Source organism: Meriones unguiculatus, chromosome 4, assembly GCF_030254825.1.
Source record: "Meriones unguiculatus strain TT.TT164.6M chromosome 4, Bangor_MerUng_6.1, whole genome shotgun sequence".
NCBI classification, from domain to species: Eukaryota; Metazoa; Chordata; class Mammalia; order Rodentia; family Muridae; genus Meriones; species Meriones unguiculatus.
In genome coordinates this window covers 87371248-87389110 of record NC_083352.1, presented here as the reverse complement: position 1 = coordinate 87389110, position 17863 = coordinate 87371248, and the positions used below count along the sequence as shown (strand labels likewise).

At 42.3% G+C, this 17863-nt stretch overlaps 1 protein-coding gene across 6 annotated transcripts in view; it reads right to left on the bottom strand.

Annotated features, from left to right (window-relative positions):
- Positions 1 to 670: 670 nt before the first annotated feature.
- The window catches only part of Mphosph9 (M-phase phosphoprotein 9), a 66803-nt gene continuing 49610 nt past the window's right edge, over positions 671 to 17863 (bottom strand). For 2 of the 6 annotated variants that reach the window (XM_060382350.1, XM_060382349.1), the window contains exons 16-21: positions 17138 to 17272; positions 15621 to 15796; positions 14200 to 14346; positions 12441 to 12561; positions 11437 to 11537; positions 9187 to 10655 (exon numbers count right to left, since the gene is read on the bottom strand). In XM_060382350.1, coding sequence (XP_060238333.1) covers positions 10219 to 10655; positions 11437 to 11537; positions 12441 to 12561; positions 14200 to 14346; positions 15621 to 15796; positions 17138 to 17272 — 1117 coding nt within the window. In that variant the 3' untranslated portion in view covers positions 9187 to 10218. Of the gene's footprint in view, positions 4880 to 9185; positions 10656 to 11435; positions 11538 to 12440; positions 12562 to 14199; positions 14347 to 15620; positions 15797 to 17137; positions 17273 to 17863 lie in introns of those variants that run through there. The other 4 variants (XM_021652756.2, XR_009591481.1, XM_021652761.2 and 1 more) reach the window with 4 other exon arrangements.

Sequence of the window (17863 nt, the reverse complement as noted above, 5' to 3'; positions counted from 1 at the left end):
CTGGGCGGGAAAAAGTACAAACATGCCTGTTGACCATCGGCAGAGGGAGTAGTGGCCGCCTGACAGGGTGTGCAGCTAAGGTCCCCACCTCCCAGAGAGCAGGATGGGTCCCGAAGTAGCTTCATCTTGATGCTCCTCTCCCATAGGAGGCTCCGGTTGCCACATTAAAATTTAAATCGAGGCTTTTTTTTTTTTTTTGGTGGGTTGCACAAGGACAACCCTGTTTGTTAAAACCAAGAGGCGCACAACCTAACGCCTAGCAATGATTGACTATGTGGGCAAGAGAGAGAGAAAGACCACTGCTCCCCTAGACACTGCCTGGAAGACAGAATCCAGAAAAAGCCAGCGAGCAGAGGACCACACCAGGTGTTCATTTCCTCCCGTAGGAGCAGAGACTGCAAGGGTTAGGAAAGGCAGTTGACAGAACATGATGCCTACGCCCAGACAAGTGAAGGTGTCCATTAAATACTCCAGCTCTGGAGTCACCAAAACGTGCATTTAGAAACACAGGGTGAGGCTCTATGCTACCGGTTCCTTGGAATTGACTTTCTGTATTAATTTTTGTGTTTCCGTGACTGTTAACCAAACCAAACAGCTCCTGGGACTTGAAACCCATCATTAAAAGCAAGCTCTCACAGCCAGTATAAATAAACTGAGATACCACGAAAGCTCAGGTCCACAAATATTTATTGAGTGCCTGGATGCACGATGGAAGATATGGTCCCTGCTCTCATGGAGCTTACAACTTTATTACTCCAGCGTTTGACCAGATTTCAAAAGACAACCACCACCAGCACTCATCTGACCATCAGCAGCACTGTATGTAGCAACTGTTTTCACATTATAGGTCTCTGTTACAGTGAAAAGTGACAACGTAAGGAAAATAGAATTTGAAATCTGTAGTCATAGTGAAGGCATAGTTTAACAAGTCCAAAGGTATGGCTTGAGTCCTCATGTACCGGAGGTCTCTAGTGAAATAAAGGGCATATCAGATGGGGAAAGGCTTTTAGTGAGTTCTAAGAGTACTGGACTAGTTTAGCAAAGTATTAAACTTCATATTGCTCCTTGGCAGGGCAGGAAATAATTTCTGGCAAAACCTGTGCAATACCAGGGGTTTAATCATCTGAAAGTATGCATGATCCACCGACGAATACGATTTCCCTTTATGACTACTGAAAGTCTATCCGTGACTTACTTTTTTAAGGATCTTAGAGACTTGCACTACGAAGTGGCACATTTAAAATTAGTGAAAATTTTTCTTGAGACATGTGAAACCTAAGATGATATAAATGTCTGGTTTTACGACACATTTGGGTGCAGGGTTCAAAAGACAAGCAGCATTTAGCAAAGCACCTGGCTTTTCTAGGTTGAAAGTGAAACATTAGTCTCTCAATGGTTATAAATCCATGAAGTCTAACACTCAGTGACAGGCACCTCTTCCAGGTGGTCCACTGTCTTAAAGGGCCTAATTATGGAACATTTGAAGGAAAAGTTATTTTGGTTAAAACAACAATAAACTATAATGGAAAAAAGCCAATATTTATACTCAATAAATCCCATTCATCAATTAAGATCAAAATGCTTTCTGAATTTACATTTGATGAGTTAATCTTTTACAATTTTAGTCAACCAATAAGTAAATAGTATACCAAGAAAATTCATTTAAAATGCAAGAAAACCCTTGATTTTTATAAACGAGCAAAGAATACACAGACCACCTAATAAAAAATGACATTCCAATATTGAAGCAAATCATCAACTTTAACAAGCAATCACTGGGTTGGGATATAAAGCTCAGCGGTGAAATTAGCCAGCATGTGCAAAGCCCTAGTATACCTTTAAAAATATATATGTGTGTGGCTGGAAAGATGTGGCTCAGTAGTTGAAAGCACTGGCTGCTCTTAAAGAAAACCTGGGTTCAATACCCAAAGCACCCACATGGCAGCTCACATCGGCCTGTAACTTCAGTTCCAGGGGATCTGACACCTTCACACAGACACACATGCAGGAAAAGTACCAGTGCACATAAAATACAAATAAATCAATCAGTTAAAAAAATCACTATCTCAAAATCACAGTAACTGATAAATCTAAAACATGCTGTTTGGTGCACGATTACTACACACTGGCCTATCTGAACTGAAAGGTATCTCCTTATCATTTGGTCTTTACACTGAGGAAAGGAGGCCAGAGCCAGGGTGTGACCTGGGTCTGGCTGGCTCCAAGCCCCTTCCCCAGCAGCTGCGCTTTAGTGCTAATGCTTTACCTGGAGCCATCCCCTGTGGCTCCTGGTTTTGTGAGAAGGAAGAGGCAGATCTCCATAGTGGGAGAATTCACTTTCTATATACATTTTAAAAGGCACTTCCCAAAAGCTGCAGGCTCACTGAGTTGGTTTTTAACTAGCTGCATGCACATCCCAGCACAGAAACAGTTTGCCTATCTTGGGTAACAGATGCTCTTTAAGACTGCTACCCTTCCCGCTTTTAGGCTCAGTTGCTTTTTAGTTGAGTGTTCAAAAGATATGCATTACTAAGGGGAGAGGCAGCTGCAAGAATTTTCCTTGGTGTCTTTCTTCATAGCTATGAAGAAGAAAAGAATAAAATTTCTTTTTCAAGTAAGTAATTGATAGTTTAAATCTATTACACACTTCAAAAACCAAAGCATATGCTTTCTGAGAAGCACAGAAGATGTTTTGATGGCGCTTAATGCCTTTTTTGGAATAAGCCAATTATAGGCACCTAAGAAGATAACTCCTTGGCAAGATAAAGCCACCACCTCATCTGAAGTGGTAATTTCTTTCTTCTTGAGAATGTAGTAGACTGTACAATAAAAGGAGGGAACAATGAGATCTACGAAAACATTGTCAGCTTGTTCAAGTAGTCTTGTTTGTTGGTGCTGGGGCAGAACCTGTGCCCTCACATGCGAGGCAAGCACACTACCACTGCGCCTGTTATACTCCCAGCTTGTTAGTTCTGCCTGTCGCACACAGAGACAGGGTCATGTTTAAAAACAGACTATCCCTGCATGAGCTCTAGACAAAGGCTGTACAGAAGCTTGATTAAATGAACCTTTTTATTTATTTATTTAACTCTAACAATTTTTAAAAGGCTAAAAGAAAAATCAAGAATAAAGGCACTTGCTTCTAACAATAAGAAATCCTGATTAGTCTTGAGCTGGCTCCTGAAGATAAACTCAAAGGTTCAGTCCCATCTCCAGAGTCCCCTCCTGCCTGAGAGTCCCCACAAGTAGAACAGGGCCCAGGCCTATCACCAGGTGAAGCTTTGGTGAGAAACTGTTCAAAGACCACCTGAAATCCTGCTGAGGCATACACATCTAACAGAATTGCTGGGATGCCTTGGTTCATTGTAACCACACATGAAAAGCTACATATGGAGAAAGAACTCAGAAGCAAACCAAATCAAAAACCTGAGCACTGGCCCTGGAAATCAATGATGAGAGCTCAGATGAGTCTATCTGCAGATTCTGAGCACAAATATGTGGGTGCTAGGTTCAGACTGGTCAGCAGAAAGTAAGTGGGAGAGCAGCCCAGACATCACCAACAGTCCCAACACAAGCAGGGTACTTGCTGCTCCTAGACCAGAACAGCTTCTCCTGCCCACACAGTGCTCTCAGAGCTAGGGAGCCCAGATGGTGGGCCACAGTCTGCAGCAAGGCCCTGGGCAAAGGCTCCAGGCTCTCTCTCTGGACACCGCCCTGTCTATGATCAGGCAGTGCTCTGATTATACAGTGCTCTTGGTGTAGACCAACAGTCATTACAGCAGCTACGTTTCTTTTTGGCAAGGGTGGAATGGTGGGTCAGGTGAGGTGAAATGTCTGTATGATCACCTTGGGAGCTAAGCTATGGGCTTAATGGAAAGGGAAGCTGCCCTGGAAACTGTCCAAGATGTGACATAACTTAAATCATGGATGATGAACAGAAAACTCCAGTGCTCACCTGCTGCTTTCTGATTTTTTTTTCTTTCCTCACAAATAAAGATATTTTGGAGAAATAGGTTATATGTAGTTTTTAAACACTGAAATTATTACTAATTTTTAAAAATATTGACTTATCTACTGGGGTAGGAAAGGGCAGGAACGTGCCACAGTGTATCTGTAGAGGTCAGAGGACGACTTGCAGGGGTCATTTCTCTCTTTTTAACCTGTGAATAATGGAGCTCAAAACTGGTCGCTGGGCTTGGTGGCAAGCACTTTTACCTGCTGAGCCATTTTGCTGGCCCAATTATTCTACTATTCACTACAAGGCCTATGTTTCACATAGGAATTGTGTTATCATTTCTTAAAAACTTCTACAGAACCTAAATGCAAACTATACTATATTTTTTTAAATGTCCAGCATGTTAGCCTATCCTTATAGAAGCTATCAAGCATTTATTTTCAAAATGAATTATATTTACAATGTAGAACAAGTTTATAAAATTGATGTGCAAAGTTCATTGTAAAAGGATAACACTATTTCTTTAGAAACAAGCTGCCTCCCCTTTTTACATTTTCTTACTGTTGATAGAAATTGAAGACATAATACTATTTAAAAATAATGCTTTTTAAATAGTAAAATATACAAGAGGTTCCTGAGCATAGCAAAAATATCTTGAAAATATGTGGCCATTTGAAGTATAAAATAGCAAGTGTAAGAATAGCATGATTGTAAAACTACTGTTTGAAGGCTTATAAACAGTACAAAAGAGCTTTTCTTCTCCAAGTGCATAATTGTACATTAGTGCAAATAAAAATGTCTCAAATTTAATGGCTACCAATCTTAAAGATTTGCAGAACTGCGCAAGACATGAAACTTCTTGAGTGTCATTCGAACTGAACCCAGTTCACGATTGATCCTTTCCAAGCGATCTTCCAAGGCTTCCTAGGTAAAAGTAATGGGAAAGGTGTCATGAGAATCCACATGGAGTCCTCCAGGTCTACATATTTTCAGGTTGTGAGCAAGTATACACATCAAAACAGCAGATTTTGCTTTCTACACAAATTATCTTATTGACAGGATTTTTCTTAAACCCAACAGTGAACTGGCTTCTCAGCCCTTCCAAATGAGCAGGGCACTTTAAGTACTCCCTGTGTGCTTGGCATGCTTGCCATGTGGGAATTCTGCACAGTGGTGCAGCCATGAGGGGGCTGATGACCTGACAGCATTATGTACAGAGCCTAAAGTGTTCTCCACAGGTCAGCAGAGAAGTGGTCATCCTGGATGCAGCTGGAGCCACGTACACATATTCCAAATAAGCTGACAAAAACTTTTCCCTTTAAAATGTTAGCAGAGACTCCAAGCAAGACTTCACAATTAATGATAAAGAAGTGCAGTTAATGATACCTGGAATATATATTTATCATTCTAGATCCTGCATTAACTAAAATGGTATCCTGAAATAAAACTTAAAATGTTTATGTTTAACAATTTAATAAAATGATGAATGTTCACTGTAGAACAATGAGAAAACAAATGAACAATGGGAAGGACCACCTCTTTTTCTCATATATGTGCATTTCCTTTTTAGAAAGGAAAAAACCAGAATGGAACATTTCAAATATTGTTTCCTTTGAACTTTCTTGGCATGTTATAAAGTGTCTTCCAACAACATCCTCCTAAATTAATGTACAATATTCTTTCACAAGTAACACGTTTAACCAGGAATCTTTCAGTAGAAATTTAGGTTGCTTCTAATTTTGGACACTATAAATAAGGCCGCAGTACATTTCTTAAACATATCTCTTGGCAGTATCTATAAATACTGCCTTTGCAATCATTGGCAGGCTGAAAAAAAAGAAGAGCTTTGGTTCAAAGAAATGCAAAACTCTGTATTCCAGAAAGCCTGTAATGATTTCTACTTGAATTTGCATTGTCTACATTCTACACCTGATAATTGGACATGGTGGTAATCCTTCTAATCCCAGAGCCAGTGAAGCAGAAGCAGAAAGCTGATGAATTCCAAACCAGCCTAGGACTTGTCTCAAAGAACCCCAAAAACTAAAACTGCTAATGCAATTATAGAGAAAGAGACCTTTAAAAAGTGTATTAGCAGGTGTTTTTTTTTCTTTCTCTCTTTTCATTAATACAGGTCTCTGTAGGGGATGGAAAGATGCTCAGCAGTTAAGACACTTCCTCCTCTTGTAGAGGACATGGGTTTGATTCCCAGCACCCAGATGTTGGATCATAACTGGCTGTAACTCCAGTTCCAGAGGATATGACACCCTCTTCTAGCTTTCTTGAGCACCAGTCACACATCCCACAGACATACACGCCGGTAAAACAATGCCAAGTGCTGAGATTAAAGGCATGCACCACCACCCAGCATGAAATAATTTTTTAAAGAATTAAAAATAAAGCCAGGAGCCTGGCATGGGGACACACGCTTTAATTACAGCACTTGGGAAGCAGAGGCTGGCAGATTTCTGTGAGTTTGAAGCCAGCCAGGTCTATAGAGTGAGTTCCAGGACAGTTGGGGCTACACAGAGAAACTCTTGTCATGAAAAAACAAACCAAAACAAACCATTGTTTAGGGCTGGAGAGATGGCTCAACAGTTAAGAGCATTGGCTGCTCTTCCAGAGGACCCGGGTCCAATTCCATGAACATGGGAGTTCACAACTCTCTAAAACTCTAGTTCCCATTCCAACACATACACACATACATGCAGGCAAAACATCAATGCACATGAAATTAAATTTTTTTTTAATATTTAAATTATTAAAAAAAAATAAAGCTGGTGGTGGTGGTAGCATCGGCAGCAGTGGCACACACCTTTAATCCCAGCACTCAGGAGGCAGAGGCAGGTGGATCTCTATGAGTTCCAGGACAGCCTAGGTTACAAGAGAAACCCTGTTTTGAGAACAAAAAAAAAATTTTTTTTTTAAATAATAATAATAAAATAAAAAATAAAGACAAGTCTGAAGTAGTTCATGCTAACCTTGAATTCAATATGTGGTTGATGATGACCTTGATCCTGCCTCCATCTTTCAAACACTGGATCATGTGTGTGCATCACCATATCCTGTGATATGTTGTGGGGGGTGTCCTGGGCATGACTTTTACATGCTAGGCAAGTACTCTACCTTCCTAGCTGCAGCCCCACCCCTTCTTACTTTTTGAGACAGGATCTAACTGCCTAGGCTAGCTTCGAGACTAGGGTCCTACCGCCTCGGCCTGTCGAGTGCAGGAGTGATAATTGGTGAGCCACCATCCCTGCTTCAGTGTGAGGCTGAGAGCAGGATGAGCATTCTTACCACTGAGCCGGAGATAAAGCCTGTGCGAGCCCCACAGGTAACTATCCCAGCACTGCTGTGGAGTGAGGCTGGACACTTTTCTCCCCGGGCCCGGTTTTACTTTTTCACTTAAGCACATCCTCAATCTCTTTTTGCTGCCACTTATTTCCTTAGTGACGTGATGTTCATGAAGAGAAGCTAACACCCTTTCAGAAGTCTTGCAGGAACAGAATGATGATGCTCATTATATAAGATACACTAAGAATCTCACACTGAATTAGAAGTGAAGTATCTCATTTTCCCTCTGCTTTCCTAGTAAAGTACTGTGAGTTTCTTATGTTGAGTTTTATAAGTTTTTCAATAAAAAATTTCAGAACCGGGGACAGTAAGAGGCTCAGCAGGTAAAATTACTTGCCTCCAAGCTTCACAGCCTAAGTTTCATACCTGGGATATAAGAAAAGGTGTTAAGACAGAACTAACTCCACAAACTTGTATGTCATGGTATGTGCATAACCCCCAACATCATATACATGAATACACAATAACAATAAATAAATCAAGTTTCATGGATGTGAAGATGACTTGGCTGTACATTTAGTAAAGAGGACAACCTTCCCCAAATAAAGGAGGTTCAGTCTTCAATGCTATAGCGTAGCTGAGGTTCCCATGTCAGAACCTCTAAAGTAGCTCTCAAAAGCAAGTCTGTTAGCTGGAAAGATGGCTCTGTGGTTAAGGGAACTGCCATGGGTGTGCCATGCACTGACCTGACTTCCACAGGTACCAGGTACTAGTGACATATAAACAGGCAGGCAAACGCTCATCATATAACCTGACCATCCATGCTGAGTATGGAATTGCATCTCTCTAACTGTCTTTCCAACCACTACAGCCATCCTATTTATAAAACACAACTGTTTTCAGGTGCTTACTAGATGGAAAGGGGTTCAGAAATCATTGAAGGGGAGGAAGACAAGCAAACACTCAGATAAGGAGACAGCACTTACTTAGCAACGCAAAATCTGTCACGGGTATTCTTTTGGGCCTTGAGGCTAGGGCTCCCTAGCATGCTCAAGGCCCTGGGTTTTGTTATCAAACAAACAACAAAATGTATGCTATTTGCTACCATGAATACCATTTTCTTTTCTTTTTTCTTTTTGTTTTTTCAAGACAGGATTTCTCTGTGTAGCCTTGGCTGTCCTGGACCCACTTTGTACACCAGGCTGGCCTCAAACTCACAGAGAGCCTGCCTCCCTGAGTGCTGGGATTACGGGTTTATACCACCTCACTTGGCTTCTCCTCTTTCTCCTCCTCCTCCTCTTCTTCTTCTGGTTTTTCAAGATAGGTTTTCTCTGTGTATCCCTGGCTGTCCTCTCTGTAGACCAGGCTGCCCTTGAACTCACAGAGATCCCCTGCCTCTGCCTCCCAAGTGCTGAGATTAAAGGTGTGCACTACAAGAGGCGGGCAGAACACCATTTTCTTAATGTCTAAAGGCAAAAATTAATTGTATTCCTGACAGCAAACATGTAGCTACAAAATAACTATAATCATCAAATACTGACTGCAAAAAAGCTGCAGTTTGACTGCTGCTTTAGTAACTGTGATGGTGTGAATGAGATGGCCCCCACAGATTCATACACATCTGAATACTCACATCTGGTCCCCAGTTGGTGAAACCATTTGAGGAGGATTAGGAGGCATGAACTTGTTGGAGGTGTGGCCTTGTTGGGGGTGGAGGGCACAAAGTTGCAAAAACTTCCTGCCATCCCCACTGCACTCTCCAAATTCAAGCTCTCAGCTGCTGCTCCAGCTGCCTACTTTCGCTTCGCCTTCTGTAAGTTGCATCTGGCCATGGTGTTTTATCACAGCACTAGAAAGGTAACTAACACAGTGGACCATGCCGTTCTCTAAGCGCTGACTGGCATCCAGCCTCTCGTAGCCCCTAGCTAGGCTGCCTCACCTGATTAAGTCTTGTTTGTAAAGTGATTCTTCCTCCAGGAGAAGGCATTCGGCTTAGTGCTGCCTCAATCTGTTAACAAGAGAAAGTATTCAAATAAAAACAAAGAATTCTAATTATTGGCAGTGAGCTTTCTGAGGCAGATGGAAAAGAAAAGATTTCAGCTTGGCATTTTCTTGTCCATTCTGGCTTAAGTTCTCTCAATAGAGTGGCTCAAGGACATTTCTAGTGTAGTTTTGGTGCCCCACAGTACTATACCCAAGGCAAATGCCCTATGACAGGTCTGACACAACGATGTCCTTTGTGGTGGTTTGAGTAAGAATGCTCCCCATAAACTCAGATATATTCTTGAATGCTTAGTCATCAGGGGGTGGCAACACTTGAGAGGAATTAAAAAGTGTGGCCTTGTTGGGGAGAAGGGTGGGTTCTGAGTGTTTCAAAGGTTCACGCCAAGGTCAGAAAAGCTCTTCTCGCTGCCTGAAGATCCAGATGTAAACCCCCCGCCCCCGATACAGGGTTTCTCTGTGTAGCCTTGGTTCTCCTGAACTCAATTTGTAGATCAGGATGGTCTTGAACTCACAGTGATGACATGCCTCCCTGAGTGATGGCATTACAGGCATGTCCCACCATGCCCAGCTATGATGTAGAATGCTTAACTATTTCTCCAGCACCATATCTGCCTGCATTTCACCATGTTCCATGCCAAGATGATAATGGATTAAACCTCTGAAACCATAAGCCAACCCCAATTAAATGTTTTATTTTATAAGCATTGCCTTGGTCTGCTGGCAATGGTTGTGTACTCCTTTAACCCCAGCACTTGGGAGGCAGAAGCAGATGTATCTCAATGAGTTTGAGACCAGCCTGATCTACAAAGTGAGTTCCAGGATAGCCATGGCTACACAGAGAAACCCTGTCTCAAAAAAAAAAAAAAAATTGCCTTTGTTGGTCATGGTATCGCCACAGCAATACAACAGTGACTAGAACATCCTTCTTTTGTACTTTTTTTTCAGTTTGTGTGTTTGGATTATTGTTTCTATTGAAGATGGGGTTTCACCATATTGTCCAAGTTGGCTTTCAACTTGTGATCCTCCTGCCTGAGCCTCTCAAGGGCCGAGACACAGGTACATGCCACCATGCCCAGCTCGGTAATTCCCTTCTGACATTCCCTAGAGACAAGTATTAGGTTCAGAAAATATTTTTTGAAATATCTTGTTTGTTTTACCTGGTCTTTTTCTTTTGTAAGTTCATCAAAAAATCGCTCCGTTTCAGCTAGGGTCCTAATTTTTGCTGTATATTCAAAATCATTACCCTGTGGCGCTGCTGACACTGGCTTACACTGCTCGAGGCTAACTGATTTACTCTTCTCCCAGGCTTGTCTCGCGGACACTTTCTTCACTCCATTTGGCAAGGGCTTAGGACAAGAACTATGATTAACGGGGTCATCACTAGCTTTTTCTGAATACTTTTTTCCTGTCAGAAAAGAGAGAAATTTCTTATATTTCATATTAATTTTTCAATTAGACCGAATACATATTAAATATCCTGCTCAACCTCACTTCCTGAAATGAACTGCTATGTGACCTAACACATAGCATCTTTTCTTGTCCTCCCGATTTCTTGAGACAGGGTCTTCACTAATCCAGTCTGCCCTGGAACTCCTAAGTAGCCCAATATGGCCTTTTGCCTTCAAGTCACAGCAATCCTCCTGCTGCAGCCATCTGAGTGCTAGAATAAAAGATGTGAGCCACCATCCCCAACTGAAAAATATTTACTCTGTGCTTTATCGCTTAGGAATTCTATAAGGTTTACCCCAGGTTTAGCAATGTTAATAAGTTCTCTTAATGACCTCAAGCAAACTTTATGGATATATTATTCAGTTTAAGAAAAGTTTAAAAACAATGATTTGTCACATTTGGGAGAATTGCCCTGAACCCTAAAACAGTTAACATTATTATATGAAGTAACTTGATATATCTTATAAATTTATTCCAGGCTGAAAATTGTTAAATAAAATTACCCACAGCCTAAGCAGCTTATCAGCTACACACATACGTAGAGGGGAGCTGTAGAATACGGTCCTGGTGATGACAATCGGCACTGCACCCCAGCTTCCCAACCGCCCATCAACACCCACACAGCAAGCACAGAGTGAACACTCAGGGAGAGGCGGTCTTCAGAGCCTTGCCGAGACACCAGAATCTTGGGAAACAAATGCCTCTAACTGTAATTAGTCATTGTTGGGAAAAGATACCTTCCGAGTCATCTAGAAGAAACTGGAGCTGTTTCCTTGGATTGGTTCGTTGTAACGTGGACACAGGAACAGTATCTAAATCATCCAAAAGGATATCAAATCTAGTGAATGAAGCAAGTTACTCGTGAGAAAAACGTGAAGTGAGTTTTCCTATCTCACTAGAGAGCTGAGCTGGCACCTCCATAGTCAATCACATGTTTTCTTAAGAGAAAGCTAGTCATATGACTTTCTGGGCTGAAATTGGATGTGGCTTTCCTAACACCCAGTTTTATTTCCACATTACAAACTTAAGAGTGTTGGCTGTCGTGCATCACTGACCTCCATGACAAGCTTCCGGAACAGGCAGGGCAGGCAACAGAACCCCACTTCCTCAGAAGGTCAAAGTGCGGCTCACTGTGCTTAGGCCACTCTGTCTAAACCAGGAGGCAAAGGCCTTCCCAGTTCCTCACTCACAGCTGGCCTATTTCAGGAGTGCACAGATCCAGAGGCAGATATGTGCCACCTTCACACCCACTGTCTGACACCAAAATGTCCCTGAATCACACACCTTGTCAAGAGCACAGAGAACCTCTTCTACATCTCAAATCTGATGAGGTGCTGAGGTGGCACTAGCAGTAGCAAGTTTCCATAGTTAAAAACTATTTTCACATTATAATACTTGATTTTTCATATGACATTCACATAAATGACCTAAAGCCAGAGGCCCACTGACAACCGAATAATCAGTAAAAGCTAGAGTCATATAGATCAATAATGGGGTCAGTAAGATCGCTCTGTAGGTAAAGGCACCTCCTTGAAACCTGACGCCCTGAGTTCATACCCACGTGGTGGAAGGAGAAAAACAGCTGCCACAAGTTGTCCCTAATGTGCGCACATTCGCCATAGCACATACACTCACAAGTACACACACACACACACACACACACACACACACGATAAATCAATAAAATGTCTTTAAATCAATACTGTATTCTTATTTAATTCAACAACTTTACAGAACTTACCGACTTGGACTGCTTTCATTTTTGCTAAGCAAATGACTAAATCCTGGGGACAAATTTTCCTTAGGGGACCGCTTAGGACTATAAGCCACAGTCACCGGCGTTAACATAATCTCTCTTTTTGCTAAAGAAGAAAACATAGAAGAAATGTGATTTTTGTCTGCTCTGTTGGCAGAACTTATTCCTAATTAAAAAAAAATAAGGAAATTCCACAGCAAAGCTTGATGATATTGAGGAGCATGTAAAGTGAAAATAAAACAACCAATAACTATAATGTCAAGAAGCAACCCCTGCTGACATTTTAGCATACCAGACCATAGTTTCAGCACTCTGGCTCAAAACTGGTTTTTCAAGATTTTAGAAGTCGAGTGGAAATAAGACAGAAGCACCAGTGCAGTAAGGATTGCTCCTGGGAACACAGGAAATGCACACTTCCCTGAACTGATGGGGAAATGGACACTGAGGACATGGAAAGTCAATGCTTACGCTTTAGAACAAGCCTGAAAGTGGGGAGAAAAGGCTACAGAGGACGGTTACAGATCAGATATGCAAGGAGCATCTTCTCCGACCTTTGCGAATTATCTCAATTAGTGCTTAAAGTGATTGACACGCTCTAAACTTTCAAAAGCTTATGGTACTAAGGACCCCATCCATGCTAAGCCAAGGCTCTGAGCTACAACCCAAGACGTTTTTGCTTTTTATTTTAAGGCACGGTCTTGCTAAATTACAGATTATCCTTGAACTCAGTACTCAGGCCTTGAACCTTGATCTTGATCCTTAACCTCCCAGCGAGCTGGGATGATAGACCTCCCCCACAGGCCTAGCATAAAATGATGTTTCTGTATGTAAGTAACTTTTATCTGCCTGTTTCAATTGTTGTCTTGGAAGCTTACTGCCTATCTGCTAACCTAGACCTACTTCTGGAAGCTTCTAGCCTCTGTACAATCTAACCTAGGCCTAAAATGTTCTCAGCCTCTGAGGCTTACTGCTGAATAAGCTCATCTTTACCTGTTTTTACTGAGCTCTGGGCTGGCTGATTCAACTCAGCTGTCCTGGCTCAAACTCTTCTCCCAGCTGATTTATACAATCTGGCTTCTCTCTTGGCCTCTGAATTACTCTGCTGGCCTCAATCTAACTCCAACAATCTTTTCTAATCTTCTGATTCCTCATTCTCTGGTCTGTTCCATCTTCACCTGTGTTCTTTCTCTACAATCTGTCTCTCTGTTACAGTTCTGGTAAAACTGCCTCTCTCTCTGAATTGCCCCTTAAGTACTTCCCTTTTCTCTCTCTTCTCATGAATTGGACATATCCTATTCTGTCAAACTTTTCTCTGATTCATCTCTTTTTCTGCCACTCAACTAGAGATCACTTTCAAACATGGGTGCTTTCTTCTACAAACTAATTTTACCTTCTCTGTATGAGATTAAACGCATGTACCACCATGCCTAGACCTAAGCTTTTCTTTACCTGAAACCTGAACTCAGATCTGCTTGCCTCTCTCTCCTGGATTAAAGGTGTGTTTGTATTCTAGTCAGATCACACTGACCTAGGTCTTTGGATGTGATCTCTTGCCAGAGCAGCCATGTTCTAGATTAAAATTTCTCTACATTTCAGAGTTAACATTTGTTATTATCTGTGCACTCAGACAATTTCATTCTCTAGGGCTTCACGCTCAGCGTCTTCTACTGGAGCTGACAGCAAAGTGAAAGAGGAAAAACATGAGAAAAATCACTCTCCCCAAGTCACTCTCCACATCTCTTACTTGGAGTGTTTGCTTTACGATTGGAGGGTGGGAGAGATGACGACCTTTGTGAAGCTGAACTCTGTCTCTTTGGTCTCTGCTGGGCACATTTCTCTGGGGAGCGGCCTGTATTGACTGAAGGTTCAGTTTGCCGAGGATTCACTAATTCTGCATCAGACAAACACACACAAAAATAAGTCAGACCTGGTTTCCACCATCTGCTTTATCACAGCTGTCACTGCACAAGGTCCTCCACTGAGTGCATGCTCAAAGCACTTCATCTAGGCTGCAAAAATGATCTGCAAATGTTCCGCATTATGACGATAAAAAATGCTTGAGAGGGAGTTTATAATGAATGCGTCCTGGCTTCCTGGTGCAACTGGCATTCAAGGTGAGGCTTACAGAGAGTTTATTTTTAGGAAGCAGGTTACTAATTTATTTACTAGGAGACACTGCTGTGGGATGTAGCACTGCAGCTCTGAGGCTGTGCCTGGCAGGTCTGAGAAGCAAGCATGGTAGGAAGAAGAAGGAGCAAAAGAATTAGGTACAGTGGTGAACACCTACCTGTCAGCCCAGCACTGGGGGGGTGGAGGCAGAAGATCAGAAATCAAGGTTATCCTCAGAAACACAGTGAGTTCCAGGGTAGCCTAGGTTATGTGAGATCTTGTCTCAAAAAGAGATGGGATAGAGGGCAGACAGAGAGGTCTACTGACCTAGACATGTGGGGAAAAGCACACCTGGAAAGATCTTCCTCTTCCTCTCTACAGATGCTCAGTAACCAGAAAAAAGGAGGAAGATAGAAAAAAAGATCTTTTTGATTTTCTGTATTTTTTGACACTGTGGATTCTGTTGCCTCGGCCTCTGAGTGCTGGAACGATGGGCATATATAGGCCTTCTCATCTCATTCCTCGCTCTATCAAATGATGGCCACGATTTTCCAACATGTGCAAGTAAGACAGACAGATGGAGGCAAACTCACTCTGTAGTCCAGGCAGGCTGTGATTTCAACCCCCTACCTTAAGACATACAACTGGATTATACACCTGTATGGCCCAGCACATGTAGACTTTTGTTTTGTTTTGAAAGTGCTGGGATTAAAAGTATGCACTAACATGTCTGGCTGAAATTTTAATTTTAAAGAATATAACATAAATTAAGGAAAAGAGCAGACACCTCTTTCTTTCAACATCAAACAAGGAATAAAATACCACTGGGGGTGGATCTAGCAAGAAGGCTCATCAGTTAAGAATACTTATTGCTCTTATCTAATCCTCTCAGTACTCACACAACAGCTCACAAAAATTCCTAACCCCAGTTTCAGGGGATCTGATAACTCCATGGGCACCAGGTGCACATGTGCTGCACATTCATGCATGCAGGCAAAACATTCATAGACATAAAATAAAATCAATAAACCTTAAATTAAAATTAAAAACACTTACTACTTGAGGTATCCTCTTTCTCTGTCTGTGTCCCCCAATTTTTAAATATTCTTTCTTCATCGAGTTCCTTTAAAGCTTTCATGACTGGTGTGTCTGAAGAGTCCCTCTGCTTTTTACTCAGTAAGTTTGCTGGTGACCGTCCAAGGGAAGAGTCCTTTTCTGGAGGAGAATGGTATCTAAAACAGGAGCTGCAATTGTAACTGCTGAATATTGGCATGTCCCCTATCCCATAAGGCACAGAGAACAGCCTAAGCTTACTGGAAGTATCTGGAGTTGGGGCCTTTAATAATAAATGGAGACTAGACAGGTAAGAAGAGAAGAGCCCCACAATGGGACTGAAGGTCCTTATAAAAAGAGAAGGACAGGCCTGACAGCGCACACATGCCAGTAACACAGGCACTCAGAAGGCTGAAGCAGGAAGATGGTCAAAACTTCCAGAGTAGCTTGGGACATACAGCAAGACTTGCCTCAAAAACAATAAACAAAAAGCCTCTGGCTTCAGGAATTCACACGCATATGCATATGCACACATGCACACACACACACATGGGTAATTGAAGATGAAAAATAACATATAAAGCGAAGGAAAAAGAGGAGAAACTGGAGAGTACTCTGGTGTACACCAAGAGCAGGCCATGTGAAACACAGCTAGGAAAACAGTCCTCTCCAAAACCTCTGGCACCTGAGCTGGAGAAATCCATAAATGTACGTAAGTCTATGTCATTTGTTGGAGTAAACCATGCTAAGTTTACTAGGACAGTCAGGGGGAGAACAGGAGAGCTGACATTTCCTGCATATAGCAAGCCAGGGCTTCCTAGTCCTTTAACCATCCAAGCATACACAAAAACTTCTATCTATACGGTACCCAGAGTACATGGCTGAGCTTGCCCAGACTATTCCAGAGTGAGAGATTAGCCTGTTGTCCTAATGACAAGCCTGCACTTTTCCCCTGAGCATAGGCAGAGAAGCATTACAAAGCCTAGGAAGGCAAAACATCCTAAAAGCATTAGCCTTTCAGGGATGGGGAGATGGATCCAACGCTAAGACTGCTTACTATGCAAGCAAAAACCAAATGAAACAAAACAAAAACACATAAATCAGGCTTTAAAAGTAAAGACAGTAAAAGCTGGGTGTGGTGGCACCTGCTAGGATCCCAGTACACGGGGTGAGGAACAGGGTATCAAGAGTTCCATCAAGGCACCCTGTCTACACTCACACAGCTGAGCTTCTGGAAGACAGTCACCCAGCTGTGTCTACTCATTGACACTATCTTGAATGGACACGTCCTTTCCACAATGGGAAAGCCCCACTTCTGCAAGACAGCTGATTCAAACCCTGTCTACTCTCCTCCAGCCCTCCAAGCTGGCTTTCACAATCCAGGAAGAACCTCAGGTCCAACTTCAAAGAGAAAGCAGAAATCCCAAGACAAGAACTGTTAGCTGTCCTCCCCTAGCCTCCCTACACGAGACAGCTGCATGTCTATGAACGCATTCAAGAGACCTTTGCCATTATCTCACCCAGGAACAGTGGTTTCCTCCAGCTGGTTATCTGTCTTCCTGTCCCTGGTGTCCAGAGGCTGCCCAGTGAAGATGGAGTATTCTGCTCCCGGAATCAGCCACTTCCTCCTGCTGACATCTGAGGTGGCTAGCATGCTGTAGGGATAAGAAACATTCCACAGCATCACAAGGTTTGCATTTCAGTTTAAAGAAAGTTTCTATGTATGAAAAGTGGCTGTTTGTCTGTGTACTCTGTGTGTGTGGCACCCAACAAAGCCAGAAGAGCACATCAGAGTCCCTGGGATTGGCATTACAGATAACTATGAGCCACCACATATGTGCTGGATCTTGAACCCAGGTCTTCTGGAAGGGCAGCCAGTGTTCTTAACCACAAAGCTATCTTTCCAGGCCCTTGCACTTCAATTTAGACCAAACACTAAGTCAAGACAACCCATTTACATATTTGCATAGTGATTTAGAAATCACATATGCACAACTACACTAAAAAAAACTAATTCTAGGCTGGGCAGTGGCACATGCCTTTAATCTCAGCACTTGGGGACGCAAAGACAGGCAGATCTCTGTGAGTTCAAAGCCAGCCTGGTCTAGAAAGCAAGCCCAGGACAGCCAGGACAACAGAAAGAAAATCTGTCTCAAAAATAAAAACAAAAATAATCTATTTTAAGGACTTTGTTGTTGTTTTACTTTTGGGAAATGGGAAGGGGTTGAGACAGGGTTTCTCTGTAT